This window comes from Narcine bancroftii, chromosome 1, assembly GCF_036971445.1.
Source record: "Narcine bancroftii isolate sNarBan1 chromosome 1, sNarBan1.hap1, whole genome shotgun sequence".
Classification (NCBI taxonomy): domain Eukaryota; kingdom Metazoa; phylum Chordata; class Chondrichthyes; order Torpediniformes; family Narcinidae; genus Narcine; species Narcine bancroftii.
Genome location: NC_091469.1, coordinates 383,599,419 through 383,626,970, shown reverse-complemented (window position 1 = coordinate 383,626,970; position 27,552 = coordinate 383,599,419). Strand labels below are relative to the sequence as shown.

General features: G+C 42.8%; 1 protein-coding gene across 7 annotated transcripts in view; it reads right to left on the bottom strand.

Annotated features, from left to right (window-relative positions):
- The window catches only part of rreb1a (ras responsive element binding protein 1a), a 237,238-nt gene that overhangs the window by 33,420 nt on the left and 176,266 nt on the right, over positions 1-27,552 (bottom strand). For all 7 annotated transcript variants that reach the window (XM_069913519.1, XM_069913521.1, XM_069913520.1 and 4 more), the window contains one exon: positions 9,783-9,927. In XM_069913519.1, coding sequence (XP_069769620.1) covers positions 9,783-9,927 — 145 coding nt within the window. The remainder of the gene's footprint in view (positions 1-9,782; positions 9,928-27,552) is intronic.

Genomic DNA, 27,552 nt, shown 5'->3' with positions numbered 1-27,552 from the left:
GATTCACAAGCGCGAGACCAGACATTGATTCAAGGACAGTTTCTTTCGTGCTGTTATCAGACTCCTGAATGAACTCCAAGATAGTTAAATTCTGCTGCCTTTGCTCCATACAATTCATCTCTCTCTCGGTCTGCACTTCTGTACTGTTTCTTACGTATTGTACTATGAACGAGATATCTACCAGTCTGCATGCAAAACTATCTCTTTCCCTGTATTTTAGTCCCAGTAACAATAAACTTGAAACAGGTCAGTCCGAGATGATCAGTGCTTCTGGGAAGTGTGTGTGTAGAGCTGCCTTTTCCAAATACAGACAGATCCTGTCTCTCGGAATCCCCTCCAGAACTGACATTAGGCATGTCAGCCTGCGTTCTCTGATTAATCCTTTCATCCCCCTTTGAAAAAAAAAGCACAACATAAAGGCATCCTGCGAGCTTCCAGTATCTCGCCCATGACTAGTGGACAGACTAATTCCTGCCAGGGCCCCTGAAACATCAATTATGTATTTTTATCTTTGCTATATAAAGGACAATGTTTGACCTGCTGAGTTTCTCCAACATTGCGTTTTTACTTCAACCATATGGTATCTGCAGACTTCCGTGTTTAACTTCTCAGCAATTATTTTCCTTCTTTCAACCATGTCCCAGGTTAAACTTTGTTCAGGCCCTCAGATTCAAGACCCCCAATGCTTCAAATTTCATAATGCCAATATGTTTCAGGACATCACTGTTCCCTTTCTGAACAAACTAGATTAAGTGTCCTACTCCAAGTAAATACAGAAGAGTGTTGAAAGTGTGAGGTGTAGCACTTTGGGAGGACTAATCGAAGTTGGACATACTTTACAAATCATAGGGAACTGAGGAGTGTGGTAGAACAGGGGGATCTGCGTATCCAAATTCATAATTCCCTGAAAGTGGTATCACAGGTAGGGTTTTAAAGAGAGCTTTTGGCACATTAGCCTTCATAAATCAAAGTACTGAGTATAGGAGTTGGGATGTTTTGATGAAGTTGTATAAGACATTGTAGTATTGTGTGCAGTTTTGGTCATCTAACTACAGGAAAGATTTCAATAATATTGAATGAATGCAGAGAACATTTGCAAGGATGTTGCTGGGACTTGAGGAACTGAGTTACAGGGAAAGATTAACAGGTTAGGACTTTATTGCCTTGAACATCGGAAAATGAGGGGAGATTTTTTTTCAAAAATTTAGATATACAGCATGGTAACAGGCCATTTCAGCCCACGAGTCTGTGCCGTGCAATTTACACCCTTAGCCTACACCCCTGGTACGATTTTGAATTTGATAGATGTATTCAAAATTATGCAAGCAGGCATGTCCCACTGAGGTTAGGTGATACAAGAACTAGAGAACATGGGTCAAGGATGAAAGGGGAATTTTTTAAAGAGAACATTTGGGGGATCTTCACACAGAGAGTGGTGACAGCATGGAACGAGCTACCAACTCAAGTGGTGAATCCGAGTTCAATTTTACCATTGAAGCAAAATTTGGACAGGTACATGGATGGAAGGGGTATGGAGGGCTATGATCCAGGTGCTTGTCAGTGGGACCAGGTAGAGTAATAGTTGGAACAGACTAGATGGGCCAAAAGGCCTGTTACTATTCTGTAGCAATCTATGCTTCTATGGATCTATTGCACTGAAGAAGGTTATATTCACTGGCATGGAACATTTCAGTTACAGGGTGTGGGGGGGAAATACTGGATTTGCTGGATTTGTTTTCTTTAAAGAAGTGAAGGGTGAGGGATATCTGACAGAGGTGTACAGAATTGTGACGGGAATAAATAAGGCCAATGCCAAAGGTGTCTCAGACCAGGAAACATCACTCAAGGGGTGATGAAAGAAGGGATCTGAGGAAGAACTTTTACCCCCAGAGCAGGGTTGGAATCTAGAATAGACTGCCTGAGAGGTGGTGGAGGAAAAGGTGCATATCATTTACTAAGCACCTGCAAAAGCACTTAAATTGCCATTTCATAGAAAGTGAGAGATTTTCTGAAGAATCTTCGATTGATGGGTGAAGAAAGACTGGATAGACCAGGGTTACACTCATTGGGATTTAGAAGAATGAGAGGGGATCTCATGACAGGACTGGACATGTCAGATACGGAAACAATATTCCCAATATTGGGGAGTCCAGACCAGAGGGTTAGAGTCTGAGGATAACGGGTAGGCCAATTAGGACTGAGATGAGGAGAAACTTCTTCACAGAGAGTTGTGAACCTGTGGAACTGCCAACCACAGAACACTGTTGAGGCCGGTTTATTAGATAGATACAGAAGGCAATTGGATGTGGTTCTTCTTGCCAAAGGGATCAAGGGTTATGGAGGGAAAGCATAATAGGGGACTGAGGTCATATGATCAACCATAATTATATTGAGCAGATTCGGAGATGAATGGCCTTTATTTCCCATCATTTTACGACCAAGTTCGGGTAAGGGGATTAGTGCAGACAGATCCTTGGACGTCAACATGGAGCTGGTGGGCTGAAGGGCTTCTTTTGATGCTCTACTGATTGACTGACCTTCTGTTAGACCTGGTATTTCAGTGGAGTAAAGAGAATTACAGTGGCATGAGAGAGGAACTGGCCAAAGTAGATTGGAAGGGGCCACTGGTAGGGAGGATGGCAGAGCAGTAATGGATGGAGTCTGCAAGAAATGAGGAAGGTGCAGGATAAATACATACCAAATAAGAGGAAATATTCAAATGCAAAAATATCACATCTGTGGCTGACAAGGGAAGTCAAAGGCAATGTAAAAACAAAAGAGAAATACAAGGAAGCAAAAAAATGAGTGGGAAGATAAAAGATTGGGAAGTTTTTAAAAACTTGTAGAAGGCAACTAAAAAAAACTCATAAGGAAGGAAATATGAAGTATGAAAGTAGGCTAGCAAATAATATCATAGAACCCAAGTATATAAAGAGTTAAAAAGAGGTGAGAGCAGATATAATATCACTAGAATATGATGCTGGAGGAATAATTATGGGAGACAAGGAAAATGGCAAAGGAGTTAAATGAGTATTTTGCAGCATGCCAGATTTCCAAGTGTATCAGGGAACGGAAGTGAGTTACTATTAAAAAAGGAGAAACTGCTCAGAAAGCTGAATGGTCTAAAGGTGGATACGTCTCCCAGACCAGATGGATTGGACCCTTGAGTCCTGAAAGAAGAGATTGTGGAGGCATTGTTAATGATCTATCAGGAATCAAAAGATCCTGGAATGGGAAAATCGTAAATCTCAGTTCACTAATCAAGAAAGGAGGGAAGCAGTAGAAAGGAAATTAAAGACCAGTTAGCCTGACTTCAGTGCTAGGGAAGATTTTGGAGTTAATTGTCAAGGATGAGGTTACAGAGCACTTGGCAAGATAAGCCAAAACCGGCATGGCTTCCTTAAGGGAAAATCTTGCTTGACAAAACAAGTGGAATTCTTTGAAGATGTGACAAGCAGGCTTGATAAAAGAGAGGCAGTGGATATTATGTATTTGACAAGCTGTTGCATATGAGGCAACTTAACAAGATAAGAACCCATAGTATAATGGAATAGGGCATAGGCTGATTGACAGGTGGCAGAGAGTCAGAATAAAGGGATCATAATCTGGTTGGTTGCTAGTGGTGTGCCACAGGGATCAGTGTCAGGGTCGTTTCTTTTTATGTTGTATATTAATGATTTAGATTATGGAATTAATGGCTTTGCGGCCAAGTTTGCAGATAATACAAAGATAGGATGAGGAGCAGGGAGTGTTGAGGAAACAGGGATGCTGAAGAAAGACAGATTAGGAGAATGGGCAGAGAAATGGCCAATTAAATACAATGTTGGAAAGTGTATGGTCATGTACCGTGGTATGAAAAATAAATGGGCAGACTATTTTTTAAATGGGAAGATAACTGAAAATTGCCTGATGATCAAGGACTTGGGAGTTATCGTGTAGGATACCCTGAAGGTGAACTTGCATGTTGAGTTGGTGGTGAAGAAGACAAATGCACTTCTGGCATTAATTTTCAAGAGGAATAGAATATAAAAGAAGGAATATGATGTTGAGGCTTTATAAGGCACTGGTAAGACCTCACTTGGAATATTGTGAGCAGTTTTTGGCTGCTCAATTATGAAAGTTTGTGCTAATGTTAGGGAAGGATCAGAAGGGGTTGACAAGGATGCTTCAGTGAATGAAAGGCTTATCTAATGAGGAATGTTTGATGTCTCTTGGCCTCTACTCATTGGAATTTAGAAGAATGAAGAGGAATGTCACTGAAGCATTTAAAACGTTGAAAAGACATGGACAGAGTAGATGTAGAAAGGTTGTTTCCCATGGTGAAAGACTAAGAGAAGAGGACACAACTTCAGGATTGATGGGCATCCACTTAGTACAGAGATGCATCAAAATTTATTTCGCCAGATGGTAGTGAATCTGTTGAATTTGTTGCAGTTGAGTGTATTTATGGCAGAGATTGAGAGATTGAATGGTGGGGCAGACTTAATGGGTTAATAGCCTATTTCTGTTCCTATATCTTATGGTGTTTCTTGGAATTCAGAGTCAGAAATTCCGGCTCCCAAAACCAGCTCCATCTCAAACCAGGCTGCCCCATGAGCTCAAGGCCAGATATCTCAACGCAATGCTATATTATTCAGGTTCCCTCTTTTAGCTTGGGTCTCACCTGCCCACTGAGGTGGAGTGAATGGGAGATCCAGCACCCTGGTCCTAAAAACCAATGGTATCTTGCTGAGCATACCTTGCCCACCAAGGTCCTAATATTGCATCATTTCTTTACACAGAGGGTGGTGGGTGCGTGGAATGGGCTGTCGGAGGAGGTGGTTGAGGCAGGTACTATTGCCATATTTAAGGAAGATTTAAATGGATACATAGATAGGATAGGTTTAGACAGGCGGTGAGGTTCGTGTGGGTGGGACAGTTTGGTCAGTGTGGGCAAGTTTGGCAGATGCAAATCCATGATCATCTTCAGCCTTCTATCCCCAGCTCCCTGTTACACCACTCCATGTGCGTCTCGACCCAGAACCATGAGGTTGCACTCAATGATCTATTTTTCTCAAGAGGACCACCCTACCAGAGGGATAAAAAGGGAATGAGGCTGGGAACGAATTATCCTATCAATAAATAATTAAACCTGTTGAAGCCTTTCTCCCATCTTCTGACCAAATATTGCCACAAGAAAGTCAGGCAGCAACAGCTACACACTGCCCACTATTAAGAAGTGACGTTGTAATCTTAATTTTTGATTTACATTTTAATTTTGAGATACAGAACAGTAACAGGCTCTTCCTGCTTATGAGCCCGTGCCATCGAAATGCACCAATGAACCTACTAACCCTGTAAGTCATTGGAAACTGGGAGGAAACCGAGCACCTGGAGGAACCCCATGTGGACACAGGGAGAACGTGCAATCTCCTTACAGACAGCGCCGGATGTCTCTGGCACCACCACAATGAAATAGAGCCATCTTTCTTTCATGTACATTTAAAGATCAGGCTGTCGCTTAATGTTACATGGCAGCTTTACATAGCTGAACAAGGGAAGCACTGTCTTCTTGGAGTAACAGCTGGGAGATGGAGAACTTGGTCTCTGTCCTGAGCATCCATCTGTCCCTGTCTGATCACTCTAATCTCTGGAAGGCACACCACAGCCTTGTGGAAGTAATCCGCTGGATTGGGATGTGCCCAGGGAGCTCAGCAGCTGATTTAACCATGGCCAAAAGCAATAAGATATTTAGAGACCAGAGAGTGGCGGGTCTGTGAAATGAGTTGCCAAAGGAAGTGGAAGTGGTAGAGGCAGAGGAAAGGTTTAGAAGGAAGTGGATCGATGGCAGGCAAATGGGGCTAGCTTGGATAGACAACTTAGTTGGATTTGGCATGGATAAGTTGGGCCAAAGGGCCTGTTTCTGTGCTGTAAAAGTCTTTGTCTCTGTATAGTTTCTATAGCATACCTTTGGGATATCCAAGGGACCTTAGAACCTCCCAGAAAGCATAACCCTTTTTGCTGTGGTGGCAAGGTCTCACACACACACCAGTCAGTGATATGAGACATACTTATATCAATGCAGAGGAAGGCCATTCAGCCTGCTGCAATTCCAGCTCACAGCAGAACTATACCACCAGACCTATTTGGATCTAATCCTTCAATGTCACCCTGCCACACTTTCTCTTTCACATGGTCCTCAATGGTCAGAATGGCACAGCAGCACCTACATGTCCTAAGGAGGTGGAGGAGGGCAAGGCTACCAGCCCCCATCTTGACAACATTTTACAGGAGTACAATGTCTGCTGCATCACTATGTGGTATGGTAGCTACAAAGCATCAGACAGGAAGTTAATGTAGAGGATCATCAAAACAGCTGAGAAGTTCACGGGGTCTCCCATTCCTCTATTGATGGTTAAATAGGGATCAAAGAATTATAGATGACCCTTTACATTAATCACACAGTATTTTTGATCTGCTACCATTAGGAAGTTGGTGCAGAAGCATCAAAATCAGGACTGCCATGTTGGAAATTGTTTCTTTTCACAGACTGTGAGAATGATGAATGGCATTCCGTATCCGAGAAATTTATTCCGAAATATGGATAAAGTATTTTGTATTTTAAATTATCTTTATGGATATGTGATTATTATCACTCCTGGTCCACCTCCTGTTCCACTCCTGGTCAACTATTGCCCCATTCCAAAAGCATCCAGTGAAAGAATGAGGAACCACACCTTGTAGAATCATAGAACGAAAGAACACTGCAGCATAGAAACAAGCTCTTTGGTCCATCTATAATATGCTGAACTATTATTCTGCCTAGTCCCATTGACCTGCACCCAGACCACAGCTTTCCACTCCCCTCTCATCTATGTTCCTATCCAAACTTTTCTTTAGATGCGAAAGGACTTGCAGGGTGTGCATTGGGACAATTTGTTTTATGGGCAGGATGTAGTAGAGAGATGGAAGTCTTTTAAAGATCAGATTTTGAGAGTGCAAAAGCTTTATGTTCCTGTTAGGTTAAAAGGAGGGGCAAAAGGTTTGAGAGAGCCGTGGTTTTCAAGGAATATTGGAAACTTGGTTCGAAGAAAAAGGGAGGCGTACATTAGATATAAGAAGCATGGAGTTAAGGAGATGTTTGAAAGATACATTGAATGTAAGAGGAATCTTAAGAGAGGAATTAGGAAAGCTAAAAGAAGGTACGAGAAAACTATGGCAAGCAGGGTGAAAACTAATCCAAAAGAGTTCTACAAATATGTTAATGGTAAGAGGAAAGCTAGAGACAAAATTGGTCCCTTAGAAAATCAGAGTGGAAAACTGTGTGTGGAGCCTAGAGAAATGGGGGAGATATTGAACAGTTTCTTTTCTTCGGTATTCACTAAGGAGAAGGATATTGGGAGATGTGGGATAAAAAAAGCAAATTGGGTAAATATGGGGAATATAGAGATTACAAAAGGTGTAGTTTTAAGGCTTTTGAAGAATATAAAGGTGGATAAGTCTCCGGGACCAGACGGGATCTTCCCCAGGACATTGAGAGAAGTGAAGGAGGAAATAGCAGAGGCTCTGGCGGTAATTTTCCAAATGTCATTAGATATGGGGATAGTGCCGGAGGATTGGCGCATTGCGAATGTGGTTCCGTTATTTAAAAAGGGTTCAAGGAGGAAGCCTGGCAACTATCGGCCTGTAAGTTTGACGTCTGTGGTAGGTAAATTAATGGAGAAAATTCTTAGAGATAGTACTTATAAACATCTGGATAGACAGGGTCTGATCAGGAGCACTCAACATGGATTTGTGGGAGGAAGATCATGTTTGACCAATCTGATTGAATTTTTTGAAGAGGTGACTAGGAATGTGGATGAGGGTAGCGCGGTGGATGTTGTCTATGTGGACTTCAGTAAGGCCTTCGATAAGGTACCACATGGAAGGTTAGTTAGGAAGGTGCAGTCTTTAGGTATAAATTTTAAGATAGTCAAATGGATTGAACATTGGCTGAAAGGGAGAGGCCAGAGAGTGGTAGTGGATAATTGTCTGTCAGGTTGGAGGCCGGTGACCAGTGGTGTGCCTCAAGGATCTGTATTGGGCCCATTGTTGTTCGTTATATACATTAATGATCTAGATGATGGGGTGGTGAACTGGATTAGTAAATATGCAGACGATATTAAGATAGGTGGAATAGTGGATAATGAAGAAGGTTTTCAAGGATTGCAGAGGGATTTGTGCTGCTTAGAAAAGTGGGCTGAAAAATGGCAGATGGAATTTAATGCTGATAAGTGTGAGGTGCTTCATTTTGGTAAGAAGAATCAGAATAGGACATACGTGGTAAATGGGAGAGCATTGAGGAATACAGAAGAGCAGAACGATTTAGGAGTAACGGTACATCGTTCCCTGAAGGTAGAAACTCACGTGAATAGGGTGGTGAAGAAGGCTTTTAGTATGCTGGCCTTTATCAATCATTGCATGGAATATAGGAGTTGGGAGGTGATGTTGAGATTGTATAAGACGTTGGTGCGGCCTAATTTGGAGTTCTGTGTGCAGTTCTGGTCGCCTAATTATAGGAAGGATATAAACAGAATGGAGAGAGTGCAGAGAAGGTTTACCAGAATGTTTCCTGGGTTTAAGCATCTGGAGTATGGGGAGAGATTGGACAGATTGGGTCTTTATTCTTTGCAGCGTAGAAGGTTGAGAGGGGATTTGATAGAAGTATTTAAGATTATGAAAGGGATAGACAGAATGGATGTGGATAGACTATTTCCGTTAAGAGGAGGAAAGATTAAAACAAGAGGACATGAGTTAAGAATTAAGGGGCAGAGGTTTATAGGTAACATGAGGGGGAACTTCTTTACTCAGAGAGTGGTAGCCGTGTGGAATGATCTTCCGGGAGAAATAGTGGCGGCGGAGTCAATTGTATTATTTAAGAAAAGGTTGGACAGGTATATGGATGAGAAGAAGATGGAGGGTTATGGGCATTGTGCAGGGAGGTGGGACTAGAAAGAGGTGTTTGGTTCGGTGCGGACTAGAAGGGCCTAATGGCCTGTTTCCGTGCTGTAATTGTTATATGTTATATGTATATGTTTAAATGTTGAAATGAAGCCCTTATTTACCACTTCAACTGGCAGGTCGTTCCACACTATCACCACTCATCAGGAAGGTTCCCCCTAGTATTCCTCCTAAACATCTCACCTTTCATGCTTAATCGGAGTTCTTTTTTCATTTAACCTCAGTGGAATAAGACTGGGGCACTGAGAGCAGCTCTGGGCCTCACCACTGGGGCACTGGGAGCAGGTCTGGCCCTTGGCACTGAAGCACTGGGATACTGAGAGCAGATGTGGGCCCCAACCCTGGGATACTGAAACACTAGGAGCAGCTCTGGGCCATGGCACTGATGCACTGGGCCCCACCACTGGGTCACTGATAGCAGCTCTGGGCCCCACACTGTAGGAAAGTTGTTGGAGGGGGGGCAAATCCCTGGGAGAAAATTTAAAAACATTGCCTTATTTAACTGGGAGATAGTGGGCTCAGAGGGTGGGGCATCAGAGACGGCAGGGCTTGGGAGGGGATGGCATTGGTGAGGAGGGGATGCTGTAAGCAGTGAGGACATATTGGACAAGGGTTTTAGCAGCAGGGGAGGTGAAGAGGGCACAGTCAAATGGTGTGAGAGATCTATGGATCAGTGGCCCAATCTTTGTGAAGGAGATGGGTCCAGAGGGGATGTAGCTGAGGGGGAAGCTAGGCTTACTCCAACCGAACCCATTCTGCACCAGGACATGGTAAAGATGTGCATGTTATAGGGATTATATTACCTTTTTGGTGGGAGACTCTTCCTCCTTCATCTCATACTCCTCCTGGCTCAGTTTTCTCTTGACTGAGAGTCTTCTGCGCTTGTTGGGTGATGGGGGACTTGAAGCTGCAGGGATAGTGGGCTCCTTCTCGTGTATCTTCATGTGCCTGCAGAAACACAACCAAGTAGTCATGATTAGTCACCACTCTTTGGGAGTGAGAAGATGAAGGCTCCCACTAAGGGTAGAGAATCCTACAAACCTGCCCCACCACTTACAAGAACACGTGACAATGTACATCTCCTTGATATTTCTCCTTTGGTGACAAAAGTTCATCCACCTCAGTTTAGGCAGTTGTACCACTATTAGCTGTCATTTTCTGCAGGTTATTCCAAACCCTCCCCACCCTGCGTGTGTGCTATCCAATCATTACTGCCAACAGTTGACAGTGTTTAGACAATGGTCCCTCGTGCGACAAGATATTGAGGAGTACTTTTTCTTCAAGAGGTACTCCTCAATATCTTGGTATCTTCTTGAAAATATAATCTAGGTTTTTTTTAATGATTTCTCAAATAATTAACTGTTTTTGCTCACTTGCCCATAGTGTGGGACTCAGCCACCCAGTGGCCCCAGGCTCAGAAAAAGAGTGGGGGGGGGGGGTAGAGAGAGAGAAAGAGATCTGAAGGGAAGAACCATTTAACTGCTTACTGAAGGTAGCACAGTCCATATTATTGCTGCAATCTTCAGTTGAGAGCAGTGAAATCACCAAAAGATGATAAATATGTGGATCAGGAATTCATCAGTAAAATTACAGGTTTCATAGCAGGGAAGTGATGCTCAACCTGCCCAGGAGACTGCTCACCCCGAAACCAGTGGACTGTTCTAGTCACCACAGCTTTATGGATCAGAGTTCAGATGTGAATAGAAAGGGCCACTCAAAATGAAGTCATCAGCTGCATCTTCTTTCACAACTCCCTCCCTCCACAACTCCCTGGCCCACTTTTCCTTCTCCACCAAACACAGCAGCATCTTCTGCAACTATAAGACGTGCAATATTTCTCCCTTCCCAACATGCAGGAGTGCATGTTAAAGCAACTACACTGCTTCCAAACAGTGCACAGTGTCCAGTGTTCACAAAGTGCTCTCATTTAGATCGGACAACTGTTTTGCACAACACCTGCGTTGCCTCGGCAGCCCCAGACCCCAAGTACCCAGTGTCTTCTCCAATGCACTCAGACCTCCTGTACTATTCCCACAAAGGCCACACTGAGCTTGAGGAACGACACCTCAGGATCTGTTTGGGTAATTCCCAGTGGCCTGAATTAGAATAAAATGACTGAACTGAACAAAGTCAGAAAGGTAGCCACTCCTGTTCCATACCTCACACTTCCAGCATCCTCTCCGCTCCCTGCCTTTCATTCACCTCCATGCGCAGCTGTTGATTTACCTCTCTTCTTCTTCCATTCCCAGGCATATCCCTCAGACATTCTACTCTCCACCCTAATAAAGATAATTCTATCCCACTCCTGTCCACCACACACGTGCAGATAGATAGATGTGCACACAGATACACACATGCACACGCATGTGCACACACGCATGCTCACACACACCTCAGAACTTCAACTTAGAACTTGTTTGACTTTTAACTTCCTTGTTATCAACTACAGTCCCTGCAATGAAACTACTCCCTAGATGACATGATTTTGTCTCAGCACCCCTCTCTGCAACTAGATCTACAGGTTCCTAACTCACAGGCTGCAATTATTGAGGAATTAGTGATAGCAACGCCTCCTTGATCATCCTCAAGACCAGGACATCACAAGGCTTAGGAGCAGAATTAGACCATTCAGCCTATCAATGCTGCTCCACCATTCAAATCATAGTTGATATGCTCTCCTCCATCAACTCCGTTATCATTTGCTGCCTTGGAGAAACAGCCAATATATTAAGACTCATCCCACCCCGGCCGCACTTTTGTCACTCCCCTCTCATTAGGAAGAAGATTCACGCGTGTGAGATCATGTACCACCAGTTTCTTTCCCACCGTTACCAGACTCCTGAATGACCCTCACAATAGTAAATAGGCTACCAGCCCCCATCTTGACAACATTTTACAGGAGAGCATCCTGTCTGGCTGCATCATTGCATAGCATGGTAGCTGCAGGCATCAGATTGGAAGTCCATACAGAGGATCATCAAAATGGCCAAGAAGATCACTGGGGTATCCCGTTCCTCTACTGACGACATTCACTGGGACCATGGCTTAAATAGGGCTGGCTCAAAGAATTATTGAGGATCCTTTCCATCTATCACACAGGATCTTTGATCATCAGGAAGGAGGTACAGGAGCATCAAAATCAGGACTGCCAGATTGGGAAATGACTTTTCCTGCAGGCTGTGAGGTTGATGAACAGTTTCCTGTAACCAAAGAAATCATCCCAAAATATATATATCTATTTAAATTCTAACTTTAGGTATGTGCTGTGTATTGTATGTGTAAGTGTGTGCACAGTGGTCTGGAGAAATGCTATTGCATGCACAGTAAGATGGACTGCACAATCAGATGATGATTAACTTGAACTTGAGATTCCCCTGAGTAAAGGCTGGTGTTAAAGTGGAGAAGTAAATGGCAAATGAACTGGATGTCCTTTGCACTGTCAAATCCTGGCAACCGAAACAAAGGGCACAGGCTAGAAAATGCACCTGTGGTTTACTCTCAGCTTCACTGAATTCAACAAAATACCAGTAAGACTGGTTTCAGGAATGGCAGGTATATTGTTGCCAAGGCAACTAACCCAGCCTGTGCTTCATCCCAGAGTATCTGAACTCCTGCCAGCTAACACAGAGCAGGCATGAACAAAACATCCTCAGGTCAGGGCCTGAGTGTCTCATCCTGCCGCGGCACAGATGCCTCGCTGTGTTGCAGAGTAGCTTCTGGGTGTTAATGCAGGTAATTGGATACATGACGACTAACGAACGTAGTTGAAAATTCACTAGCAGTTTGCATGGCTGAAACAATACACAACCATCGAACCACAAACAATGGACTTACAAAAGGAACACTGCTCATTCATTAAGTAAACCATTTCTGTGACAAGCAAGAGAGTTACTGGATTGAGGAATGCACCAAGAATCTCCACAAGCAGTAGGTGCTATTAACCTGGATAGATACTATGATGTGTGGGCACACACAAGGAGACTGCAGATGCTAGAATCTGAAGCCATACACAATCTGCTAGAGGAATTCAACAAGTTCAACAGCATCAATGGAAAAAACCGAGGTCGATGTTTAAAGCTGAAACCCTTTATCAAGACTTAGTTCAACAAAGTGTGTTTTCTTTCCGCCATCCTGGGGCCATTTCTGTCCTGAAGTAGTGATTGTCTTGCATTACTTCCAATCTGGTAAACTGTGTTCAGTTTTCACAAAGTAGCCTCCTCTGCGTTGGAGATGCCAAGCATGGACCCAGTCAACCTGAGTTACCACTGAGGTCAAACCCACTTTGGTGAAGGAACTCAGTGGGTCGAGCCGCGTCCCTGGGAAAGCAAGAGAATGGTTGACACTTTGAGTGGAGCCCTCCATCAGGACTGGGAATTCAGAGGACAGGTGAGCCAAGAGGACAGGTGTTCAAGGGTGAGAAGAGCAAGACAGAGGCACATGTGGGATTAGTGGACCAGGGAGAGGCCAAGCCTGGACTGAGGCAGAACATTGGCAGATGCTCCAGCATGAAACGTCGATCACTTTTTCTCCCCACAGATGCTGCTCGACACTCTGAGTTCCTCCAGCAGGTTCCAGATCTGGCTCCATATTCCAGAACCTTCATTCTCCTGTATGTCTCTCGTCATCCAAACTTCTGGTTGAATTTTTTAAAGAGTTATTTGCAGCATGGGTAGAAACTGATTCTGGCTATTTAAACCCACGCAGGCCAAATTCACCCAAATTACAACCCCATACATTTTGGAGGTGGAAAGGAACTGAAGTGCTCGGAGGAAACCCACATACTTGGGAAGAATGCACAAACTCCTTACAGACAGTGACCCAGGTCACTGGTGCTCTAAGAGGGTTGTGCCAACTGCTATGCGAACTGTGCTTCCCATAGGATACTGCTTTCAGATACCTGATGCATGAATGTCTTTGATTCATAGTCAAGTTCACTGGTACCAGCAACTCTTTATGGGCCTTGGATCATGGAAGGTGGATTCCCTGGATATAGTCGCCTGTGGAGGGGAGCAGGTACCTCTGCCTCTCCGAACACCTGCCACTCTACAGGGCGTCAAAAAACTGATCAGCATTCATTCATCAGAGTGCTGGTGTTGAAAGCAAGGCCTGCATCAAGAACCTATCGGCAACTGAACCACGAGAAGGTGGCCACAACTGAAGGGAACACTCTGCCTATACTAATGACACCTTCAGAAACAAACAGAGTGGAAAGTGTGAACCATGCACCGGCAGAACAATCATATCCCAACATTGAATGTTACGGGCACAAATATCATTGTATAACTCTGGGTACTGTACAGGTGGGGATGGGTCTGTCACTGTATAACATTGGGATACAGTAAGAGTGAGAATGGGTCTGTACTCTAAACCAGGGCACAGTACTGGTGGGGACAGATCTGTCATTGCATAACACAGGGATTCAGTACTGGAGGGGACAGGTCTGGAATACAGTACTGGAATACAGTACTGGTGCGTAAGGGTCTGTCACTATGCAACACCAAGGTACACTACTAGTGGGGATGGATTTGTTATTGTATAACACTGGGGTACAGTACTAGTGAGGATAGGTCTGACACTGTGTAACATTCGGGTACAGTACCAGAATAACTTTGAATAATTATTATATATCTATTGTCTTTTTTCATTTCAATTAAACACACTAGTTAGGTTGTTTCTGGAGCTTTTTTTTAAACACAGTGCCTGTTCACCTGCTGAAAGTAAGCATTTTGGTGCATATGCACATTGTACAAAGACAATAAACTCGTATGCTTTGTTATCAGTTCCCAGACTCTTTGACCGCAAGGGATTGCCCTTTGTGCCAAAACACTGCTCACACAGCAGCAGCATTGAAACAAAGAAACATAGAAGATAGGAGCAGGAGTAGGTCATTCGACCCTTCAAGCCTGCTCCACCATTCAACGAGATCATGGCTGATCTTAAAGTTCAGTACCCCGTCCCCGTCTTCTCTCCGTAACCTTTAATACCCTTATACTGAAGAAATAGATCTAATTCCCTCTTAAATATATTTAATGAACCTGCCTCTGCTGCCCTCTGTGGCCATGAATTCCACAGATTCACCACCCTCTGGGTAAAGAAATTCCTCCTCATCTCGGTCCTAAATGGTTTGCCTATTATCCTCAAACCATGGCCCCGTGTTCTGGATTTTCCCATCATTGGAAACATCCCATCTGCATCCATTCTGTCCAGTCCTGCCAGAATTTTATGTCTCTATGAGATCCCCTCTCAATCTTCTAAACTCCAGCGAGTACAATCCCAATTTGCGCAATCTTTCCTCATAAGTCATTCTTGCCATTCCAGGTATCAGCCTGGTGAATCGCCTCTGCACTCCCTCCATTGCAAGAACATCCTTCCTTAGATAAGGTGACCAAAACTGCACACAATACTCCAGGTGTGATCTCACCAAGGCCCTGTACAGCTGCAGTAAGGTATCCTTGTTCCTATACTCAAACCCTCTTGATATGAAGGCCAACATACCATTTGCCTTTTTAACCGCCTGCTGTACCTGCATGCTCGCCTTCAGAGACTGGTGTACAAGTACCCCTAGGTCTCTCTGCACTTCCCCATCTCTTAATCTATTGCCATTCAAATAGTAATCTGCCCTCCGGTTTGTATTACCAAAGTGGATAACCTCACATTTATCCACATTGTAGTGCATTTGCCATGTATCTGCCCAGTCCCTCAATTTATCCAAATCACACTGGAGCTTCCTGACCCCCTCTTCCGTGCACACAACCCCTCCTAGCTTAGTGTCATCTGCAAATTTGGAGATATTACATCCAATCCCCTCATCCAGATCATTAATGTAAATTGTGAACAGCTGGGGTCCCAGTACAGATCCCTGTGGCACTCCACTGGTCACCGCCTGCCACTCAGAAAATTAGCCATTTATCCCAACTCTGTCTTCTACCTGCCAGCCAGTTCTAAATCCACATCAATACTTTGCCCCCAATCCCATGAGCCTTGATTTTGTAAGCCAGTCGTTTATGCGGGGCCTTATCGAAGGCCTTTTGGAAGTCCAGGTACACCACATCCACTGGCTCTCCCCCATCTATTTTACCTGTCACCATCTCAAAGAATTTCAATAGATTTGTCAAGCACGATTTACCTTTTGTAAATCCATGTCCGATCCATTCTCTGCTAGTCATATGCTCCGCTATGACATCCTTAATAATGGATTCCATCATTTTGCCCACTACTGATGTAAGGCTCACCAGCCTATAATTCCCCACTTTTTCTCTACCCCCTTTTTAAATAGTGGGGTAACATTAGCTACCCTCCAATCCATGGGTACTGATCCTGAGTCTATCGAGTTCTGGAAAATAATTCTTAAAGCATCTGCTATTTGAATGGCCATTTCCTTAAGTACCCTAGGATGTAGATTATCAGGCCCTTGGGATTTATCTGCCTTCAATCCCATCAATTTCCCCAAGACCATGTCCTTAGAGATACTGATTTCTTTCAGTTCCTCCCTTGCATTAGTCTCTATGTTTCCCAACATCCTTCGGAGGTTATTTGTATCCTCTCTTGTAAAAACAGAACTAAAGTAAGAATTTAATTGGTCTGCCATTTCCTTATTCCCCATTATATATTCCCCTGATTCCGACTGCAAAGGACCTACTCTGGATTTCACCAATCTTTTCCTCTTGACATATTTATAAAAGCTTTTGCAGTCGGTTTTTATATTTGCCGCAAGCTTACTTTCGTAATTTATTTTTGCTCTCTTGATTAATCCCTTTGTCCTCCTTTGGTGCATCTTGAACTGCTCCCAGTCTTCGGTTGTGGTACTTTTTTTGGCCAATTGATATGCTCTCTCTTTGGACCTAATGCTGTCTCTTCCTCAAAAGTGAGTACACATTTTGAACAGCATGGATGGCTTGTATTCCAATCCCTGCACAGGACTGTAGGGTTAAACCTCTCTCCGTATGAGTCTTGCCACTCCGAGTTCTCCATTCTGCACTGTGAGTGGCTGAAAACCATCCAAACGAAATGGCGAGGCTGTTTTACAACTGGGGAGAGGACCGCTGGCAAAACCCACCACACCAAATGTGGCAGCAGAGCTGCTACTCCACGTTACATCCCTGGGTGGGGGGTGGGGGGGGGGGGGTGCGGTTGAGGACCTGGATATCTCAGATGTGGGAAGAAACTACCCTTGCTTGACTGCAGATGGGCATCCAAGCCTCAGCCCAACTCCCCTTTGAGGGACTCCCCACTGCCACAGGGAGCTAGACTGACTCCACACTGAGAGACTATCACACCATCATGAGGAGCTAGCTTGACTCCACAATGTCATTAGAAACTAGCCAAACTCCACACTGAGGGACAGTCACACTTGTCCTGAGAATCTAGTCTGACTCTGCACTGAAGGACTGTCACTGTGTCACGAGGAGCTAGCCTGACTCCACACTGTCATAAGGAGCTATCTTGACTTTGCACTGAGAGACTGCTACACAGTCACGAGTGTCCTGGCACGTTAAGCCACCATGACTCCCCACTCCTACATCTGCAATCTCCTCTGTGACTCCAGTGCTGGGTCAAGCAGTATCTGTGGAGGCCAAGGGAATAAGAATTTACTGTCATGAACAAGTAATGAAATTCTGTGTTTTGCCACAGCATCACTGTGCAAACATAAATATTATAACCATCTTATGACATTACTATAAATCAAAAAAAAAATAGTGCACAAAAAGTAAAGCAGTGTCATTCTGGCTGGTTGCATCATTGCCTGGTACAGAGATTATTCAGGAATCTGATGGCAGTGGGGAAGAAGCTGTCTTTGTGCCATTGAGTGGTCGTCTTTAGGCTCCCGTACATTTTTCCTGATGGTAGCAGAGTGAAAAGGGCATGGCCTGGGTGGTGGGGGTCTTTCAGGATAGAGGCTGCTTTTTTAAGACACCGCCTCATGTAGATGTCCTTGATGGAGTGAAGTCTGGTGCCTGTGATGTCGCAGGCCGAGTTAACAACCCTCTGGAGCTTTTTCTTGTCCTGAGGTTTGGTGTCTCTGTACCAGGCAATGATGCAACCAGCCAGAATGCTCTCCATGGTACACCTGTAGAAGTTTGAGAGTTTTCGACCACATATCAAATCTTCTCAGACACCTATCTAAGTATAGCTGTTGCTGAGCTTTCTTTGTGATTGCATCAATGTGGAGGCTCCAGGACAGATCCTCGGAGATGTTGACACCCAGGAACTTGAAGTTCTTGAACCTCTCTACTACTGATCCCTCAATGAGGACTGGGTCATGTTCCTGACTTCCTTCTGGTCCATAATCATCTCCTTGATTTTGCTGCATTAAGCGCAAGGTTATTGTCCTTACACCATTCAACGAGCTGATCTTTCTCCCTCCTGTACCTTTCCTCATTGCATACACTGACCTTTTCACTTGAAGACCTGCATGAGTCTTGATCCAAAACATTGATCACCCCCTGGCTCTGCTTGAAGATTCTCTTCACAGTGGAACTCACGAAGGGAGACAGATCCCCTCCTGAGAGTTCTACCGGCCTTGTTATTTCTCCTGCTCCCTCTACCTATCAAACTATTTTGCTTTGAACACTTACTAAGCTTCAGGAACATGGTTCCTCTGAAGGGACTAGACCCAGTAACTCTGTCCTCACAATGTGGAATGCACCATAGAACATGGAACATTACAGCACAGCCCTTCAGCTCACAATGTTGTGCTGACTTATGTAAACTTTCCCCCAACAATCTAATCCTTCCCTAACTCAGACCCAGAATCCTGTCTTTTTCTTGCATCCATGTGTCAATCTAATATTTTCCGTGTTCTTCATTTATCTAGTCTGGCATAGAAATGACAACCTAGGGATAATACTGAGCATCGACCTCAATACCATGGACCACATACAATAGGGCTAGGAATTCATTCAGTTTAAAGACAATGAACACTTTCATGGTGGCAATGTCCACGTGCTGTAAACAAGAGTCATTGAGTTTACAACACAGAGACAAGCTCTTCAGCTCAATGCATGACCAAGTTTCCTACCTGAGCTTGTCCTACTTGCCTGCATTCAGACCTGGGGAAAAGATTGTGACCATTCATCTTTTCTATGCCCCTCATGAATTTATAAATCTCTGTAATGTAAATAAACTCCTATGGTCCAGGGAGAAAAGTCCTCACCTATCCATCCTTTCTTTATAACTCAAACCCTCCAGAACTAGTAATATTCTCATAAATCTTTCCAGCTCAGTAACATCCTTCCTATAATCAAGCGATCAATTAACCAGACAAGTTCAAATGGAAGCCTCTTCTTTGCATGAAAGAAGCACCTCCCAGTAATTAAGGAACTGACATCTGAGCTGTGTTCTCCTTGACCCACCACTAGTCATGTTGGAGGAATTTTTCTGCCACTTCTAGAGAGAGAGAGAGAGAGAGAGAGAGAGAGAGAGAGAGAGAGAGAGAGAGCGAGAGAGAGAGAGAGAGAGCGTGATGTCGAAGAAGAAGGGAGAGTGGGAAACTGCAAAAGAGATGAAGAAAAGGAAGGAGATAGATTGTGAAAATGCAAGAGAGATGTAGAAATGGAAGGAGGAACAACAGCAGAAAGTAAACAGAGTGGACAGTGATCAACTTTGTTCCTGCAGTCAACAGCCACAGCCACTCAAGTATAACTCCCAGTTGCCATGCCTGTCCTTGAACTCATCCATTTCCAGAGTGAGGTCAAATATCAAACCAAGATCATCACCTTGGTTACAACCTTTTCTCACTGATACCTTCGGGCAGGAGTTCAGCACCTTTAGGTTTAGGAACAGTTATCAGGCTTTTAAACCTCTCTGTAATATCTTAATCATAAATTACTCCAGCACTACAGACGTGTCTGCACTATTGAAATACCACTTTTTTCTTGCTCTTCGGTAACTGTATATTTGTCATCAATCATTTATATTTATTATCTTTTTCTGTTTAATAAAGGGTCCCAGCTCGAAACATTGACTGACCATTTCCACCCACGAGGGCTGTCTGACCCAATGAGTCCTTCCAGCAGCTCACTGCTTGCTCAAGATTCCAGCTCATGCAGTGGTCAGTTTGTCTATTTCACTGACTAGATTGATGAATGACCCGGTGATCTAACACAGCTCCAGCTCTGATGAGATGCTGGAGGGGGAGGCTGGGAAAGCAAAGGAACCTTTTATCCGGGTGACACCTGAGACTGTGAGAGCAGCAGCACAGCGGGGCTACCAGCCACATTATCAAATGCAATGTACTCTGATCCTCTGCAATTTTCCTCCACTAGACTGGTATAATTTTATGGGTGGGCAGTGGCTGTGCCTCGGCACATAGCTGCCTGTTGCTTGAAGAGAGGGTGGAGCTGACATGTTACAACAAGCTCTCACCGGCTGACTGCATTCCAGGCCTCACTGCACTCCTGCTGCTTGTTCAAGAGCTCAGTGCTCTCTCTCTCTCCCTCCCCCCCCCCCACCCCCCCCCCCCCCACCCCACCCACAGCGACAAACCAAGCCATTTTCTGTTTAACTTAAACTGTTGCTCAAAACAGGCATGAGGATGTGATATTCCAGCCAACTTCCCACTCAGGTAGGGAGGTGCAGAGGAGCGAGGCACACAAATATTACATGTTTCTCTTCTGAAAAAATGGTGGAGAGATTTTCTTGCCTCATATTTATGTAGAAACCAACACCTAAAAGACAAATTTTCTTGTCATATACACTGACACAACTGTGGAAGCTTACTGTGTGCCTATAGGCTAATTATAAATTACTTTGTTACCACAAAAAGGCCTGTCTACACTATTGTAATAACGTGTTTTTTTTCTTGCACAAGTGTACCAGAGAATATTTATTATCTACTTATCTTTTGAACTTATTATCTCTTTTCATTTTAATCTAAATTTCATTTTTGTGAAGTACCTGCTTGGCTGTAGTAAGTAAGAAGTTTGGTGCATATGTACAATGTGAGCCCACCTCACTGACAAAAGGCAAAGGAGGAAAAACCCAACACCCAACCCCAACCAACCAATTTTCCCCTGCAACCGCTGCAACCGTGTCTGCCTGTCCCGCATCGGACTTGTCAGCCACAAACGAGCCTGCAGCTGACGTGGACATTTACCCCCTCCATAAATCTTCGTCCGCGAAGCCAAGCCAAAGAAAATAAGACAATGTATATGACAATAAAGGTATCATTGCATCACAGCTGTGATGACACTTCAAGGAACCTCACTGTCTTTGAACACGAGATTATGTGAAGAAACTCATTAACTTGGTGAATTTGTAGTGCATTGGCACTTTGATTTCTCCCCCAGTTTTCTGAAGAAAGCCTGTTAGGTTTTTCAAAGGAAACACGGCATCCTGGCCAGAAGGGATTCCACAACCAAAGTGGTCCAAAACACGTGTGCAAACAGGCTGCCAGGGAAGAGCTAAATGAGATCAGCATTTGGTACTAGACTCTCAGGGAATGTGCGTTCTTGGTTGCCAATTAAATAGGGGTTGTCATCTCGAATCTTTTAGAACAGTACACAATTCAGTATCTGAAATTAAGAAGTTGCTCTCCTGACGTATGGTGACAATTTTCCATAAGGTTAACCCATTCAATCATCTGTTGAAAGCGGAAGTCTGCAAGACTCAGCTTTCGGATTCAATTTTGCGACAGTTTACAACATTCTATACTTCTCTAAGGAGTCACACAAGCTCCTAATAGAAACAAGGCCACAACTGCAGAATTTCATGAGGGAAATTATAGACTGGTGAGCCTGACTTCAGTAGTAGCTAAGTTATTGCAAAGTGTTCTTAGGGATCAGGTATACAAGTATTTGGATAGCCAGGGACTGACTAGCAATAGTCAACATGGCTTTGTGCATGGTAGGTCATGTTTAATCAATTGTATGGAGTTTTTCAAGGAAGTTACCAGGAAAGATGATGATGAAAATGCTGTCGATGTTGTCTACGTGGAGCTTAGTAAGGCCTTGGACGTGTCCCCACATGGGAGGTTAGTTAGTCAGAAAGGTTCAGACACCTGGTATTCATAGGGAGGTAGTAAACTGGATTCGAAATTGGTTACATGGGGGAAGCCAGAGAGTAATAGAGGATGATTGTTTCTCAAACTGGAGACCTGTGGGGGGAGTCATGTGATGGAGAAGTGACCGGTCGGGAAAACCAGCCCTCTCCAGAAAAAAGGAAAAAAGTTAGGAAAAGACAAAGCACAACAAAAATAAAATATAAGAAATAGAAGATAAAGTTAGAGAAGAGAAAGAAGATAGCAGCCAAGAAGGAGAAAGTAAAAACAACCAAAAAAAAAGTAGAAAAGTCGCCGGAGAAGAAGAAAGCCTTACCTGCACGAAGGAACAGGGAGCTGTGGTGGCAAGGTTAGTGCCTTCCCTGAGGAGTCACGACTTCCCGATCGGTGGACTTCAAAAATGGCTCTCGGAGCCAAGCAAAAGTGCGCAGTGCGCAATCAAAGGAAAAAGAAGAAACCGACGGGAGGGGCCTCAGCAGAGGAGCGGGCAGCCACAACACGAACAGCTGAGGAACGCCCGACACCAGGGCGCTCAGCTGGAGGATGAGAAAGGCGGAAGAGGAGGGAGCAAGGAAATAGACAAGGGAGAAAGACGGAGGGGTGACCGACAAGAGGCCCAGCAAGAGGAGGCCCGACAAAGAGATACAAGTAGCTCATCAGGAAAAACAGAAAAGACACAGATACAAAGAAGAGAAGAAGACACAAACACAGGTACAGACACAGAGGAAGAGGAAGAAGAAGATCAAGATCTTCACAGAGAAATAGAAGGTAAAGCTGATGGACAGAATATAGATAAAGCTTTTTTGAAGAACAAATAAGATCATTAAAAGAATGGTTATCATTAGAATTTAGTGCAATTAAAACAAAAATGAAAAGAACAGAAGATAAAATGCAAAGTTTAGAGCTGGTCATGACAGAAATAGGGAAAAGAGTAGAGAATGTGGAAGAACGAGAAACTGCTGTAGAATTGGAAGTAAATGATTTAAGAGAAAAATTGGAAGAAAGTGACAAAAAAATTAAAGGGACACAAGAGTTGTTATCTCAGAAAATTGATATGTTGGAAAATTATAGTAGGCAAAACAACATAAAAATAGTGGGCCTGAAGGAGGGTGAAGAAGGCACAGACATGAAGGAATTTATAAAAGGATGGATCCCAAAGGTCCGGGGAATGACAGAAATGCAGGAAGAAATGGAAATAGAAAGGGCACACAGAACATTAGCTCCGAAACCACAGACACATCAAAAACCAAGATCCATCTTAGTAAAATTTTTTAGATATACGACAAGAGAAAATATACTGGAGCGGGCAATGAATAAAGTTAGAGAAGGTAATAAGCCACTGGAATACAAGAGTAAAAAAATATTTTTTTAACCCAGACATTAGTTTTGAACTCTTAAAGAGGAGAAAGGAGTTTAATACAGCGAAAACGATTTTATGGAAAAAAGGTTACAAATTCATGTTAAGACATCCAGCCATGCTTAAAGTATTTATACCAGGGGAGCAAAACAGACTGTTCTTGGATCCGGAGGAAGTACAAGAATTTGCAGAATGTTTGCAGGACAGAAGAAGAGATGAAGAGATGTAACAAGAATGAAGAACGGCGATAAAGTATATATAAAGATGTAAAAACATTGTATATGTAAAACTAAAGAGGGAAAAGAGAAGGGAAGGAAGGAAATAAGGGGGAGAAAAAAGGGAGAGCTTTGTTATATGTGAAAAAAGTGTTGGCTGGGGGGAGTGGGAATAACCATCGCTGCAAAATCAGTTGACGCCTCCGAGCAAGATCGCAATCCAAATGGAAAGGGGAAATGTGGTTGCCCGGCAAGGGATAAGAGGCAACTCAGGGAGGGGGGGTGCATTTGGGGTTATGGTATTATTGGGTGTGGGATCTGTTGGGGTACTTTATGTTTTAAATGTGTTGTCGTACATTGAGTTTAATAAGGGAAAACTAAGAGATGAAAATGGATAAAAAGGGGATGGAGGTGGCAAGGAGGTGGAAAAGAGGTGTAAGCAAGATATAAGATGGCCACATTCAACTATATGACTATAAACATTAATGGAATACATAACCAAATTAAAAGGAAGAGGCTACTAAATTTATTGAAGCAGGAAACGCATCTAACTGAAGTGGAACATAAATTAAAGAGAGACTGGGTAGGACACGTAGCGGCAGCATCCTATAATTCAAAAGCTAGAGGTGTAGCCATATTAGTTAACAAAAATGTACCAATCAAAATAGAGGAGGAAATAATAGACCTAGCAGGGAGGTATGTAATGATAAAGTGTCAGATATACTCAGAATTTTGGAATTTGCTCAATATATATGTGCCTAACGAAGAGGATCAAAAGTTTGTGCAGGATATTTTTTTGAAGATTGCAGACACACAAGAGAATATATTGATAGGAGGGGATTTTGACCTCAATTTGGATCCAATGTTGGATAAAATTGGACAGAAGATGAGCAAAAAGAATAAAGCAGCTAAATTTATGATTAAATCAATGCAGGAAATGAAACTTATGGATATATGGAGGAGACAGCACCCAAGAGAGAAGGAATATTCATATTATTCAAGTAGGCACAAAACATACTCAAGGACTGATATGTCTTTGTTGTCGGCCCATATTCAAGGGAGAGTTAGGAAAACTGAGTATAAAGCTAGACTACTATCTGATCATTCACCCCTATTATTAGCAATAGAACTGGAGGACATCCTACTAAGAACATATAGAAGGCAGGAATTTAGAGAGTTTATTGAGCGCCAAATTAAAATATATTTTTAAATAAACACAGGATAAGTGAAAGACAAATTTATATTATGGGACGCAATGAAAGGACAGATAATAAGTTATGTAACTAAGATGAAAAAAGATTACAATCGGGAAATAGAGCAGTTGGAAAGGGAGATAGTAAGTACAGAAAAGGAACTAGTAAAAAGGGATGATATAACGAAAAAGAGAGAATTGGTGGACAAAAAAATTAAATACGAAACATTACAAACGTACAAGGTGGAGAAGAACATAATGAAAACAAAGCAAAAGTATTATGAGCTGGGAGAAAAAACACATAAAATATTAGCCTGGCAACTTAAAACAGAACAAGCTAAAAAGAACTGTATAAGCATCAAGGAAAAAGGACAAACAAATTACATATAACCCAACAGAGATTAATGAAAACTTTAAGGAATTTTATGAACAAATATACCAAATTGAGAACAAGGGGAAAGATGATAAAATAGAGGAGTTTTTAAGCTAAAATTGAACTGCCGAAATTGCAAGAGGAACAAAACAAAGTAATAAAACCATTTGAATTAGAGGAAGTATAGGATATATTAAAAAAGCTACTGACAATAAAACACCAGGAGAGGATGAATTTCCAATAGAATTTTATAAAACATTTAAAGAGTTATTAATTCCTCCTCTCCTGGAAGTAATGAACCAGGTAGAAGAAACACGAAACTTTCCAGATTCATGTAATACAGCAATAATTACAGTAATACCAAAGACGAGGAATGATCCATTAACACCAGCATCATATAGACCAATATCTCTACTTAACTCATCTTATAAGATAATAGCGAAATTATTAGCAAACAAATTGGCCGATTGTGTACCAAAAATAGTAAAACAAGATCAAACTGGATTTATTAAGAAAAGATGAACAGCGTATAATGTCAGTAAACTTATTAATCTAATCCACGTAGTTCAAGGAAATACGAAACCAACAGTGGCTGTTGCTTTAGACACAGAAAAAGCCTTTGACAGAGTAGAGTGGAATTACTTATTTAAAGTATTACAGAAGTTCAATCTACCAGAAAAATATATAAACTGGATTAAAGCATTGTATAATGGACTGTTGGCAAAGGTAGCAGTAAATGGATATGTATCAAATCAATTTAAATTAAGTAGGTCAACTAGACAGGGATGTCCATTATTTCCCTCCACCCCCCCCCCCCCCCCCCACATTGTTCGCCTTAGCAATAGAACCTTTGGCAGAACTGATAAGAATAGAAAATAAAATAAAAGGGATAAAAATAAAGGAGGAGTATAAAATCAGCTTATTTGCAGATGACATCATAGTATACTTAACAGAGCCAGAGATATCAATAAAACAATTACATAAGAAATTGAAGGAATATGGAGAAATATCGGGGTACCAGATCAACGCAAATAAAAATGAAGCGATGCCAATGAGTAACGCGGATTTTACAAAATTTAAAAAAGAATCACCATTTAAATGGCAGGCACAACCAATCCGATACCAAGGTATCAGGTTAGATAATAACTTAAGCCACTTGTACAAACTAAATTATCAGCCACTAATAAAGAAATTGCAGGAAGACTTTGAACATTGGAAAGAATTACCGCTAACATTGATAGGGAGGGTAAACTGCATTAAAATGAACGGGTTCCCAGGATACAATACTTATTTCAAATGTTACCAATTCCCTCAACAGAATTTTTTTTAATGAACTAAAGAGAATAATAAAGAAATTCTTGTGAAAAGGGAGGAAACTGAGGGTAGTGTTAGATAAATTAACAGAGAGGTATAACCAAGGTGGTTTCCAGTTACCAAATTTTAGAAATTATTATAGAGCCACACAATTAAGGTATTTATCAGATTTTTACTAGACAAGGGAAAAACCAGACTGGACTAAGATAGAACTAGGTAAAATAGGGGAGAAGGTACCGGAACATATATTTTATAAGTGGGATGAAAAGTTGGTGCAATATAAAAACTCACCAGTACTCCACCATTTACTTAATACATGGAAGATCCACTTGGAAAGGAAAAAAATGAATTACCAAATACCAAAATTATTATAATCCCTTTTTATGCCGTTATTAAATTCCCACACCCGCTATAAATTGCGTTCATTATAAGCATAAAGATACAGTACTTTGGAAGGTTGAATGAAGGTGGAGTATGTGGTTAATGGCAGGATTCTTAACAATGTTGAAAAATTGAGGGATCTTGGGGTCCAGGTCCATAGATTCCCTCCTGTTCCCAATCCCAAAGACAGGGTTTTCTTCCATTGACCAGGGGGGGGAGAATCCAATACCAAAGGCTGGTTGGATGAATCAGCTGGGGACACAACCCTGCAGCACCATTGTAGCTTTTGGAGTGGCCAAAATCACCACGTAACCCGCTGCTGACCCCTTAGGAGTCAGCCTGCACACAACAAGCTCTCACAGAGCCATCATGGAAATGAATGGAAAATGTGCTGCAAAGCCGCTGGTTAAACATTGCCCATGGCCTTGGGGAAATGCACTCTGGTCAGGGAGGACCTTACCTCCAGGATGAGGCCTGAAATTGAGGTCTCACTTGCACGTGAAAAATGAGGCACAAGAGGGGAAAAAAGGCCAGAAGATCTGATCATCTGGGGCACAAGGGGGGAAAAAAGGCCAGAAGATCTGATCATCTGGGGCACAAGGGAAAGGGGCCTGAAGATGAAAAAGATCAAATTGGGTTGTGATATCAGACATTCTGATTAACAAGGATTCCATCAATATAGAAGAGAGAGAGAGTGAGAGGAGGGCGAGAGAGGATGGGGGGAGGGAGAGAGAGAGAGAGAAA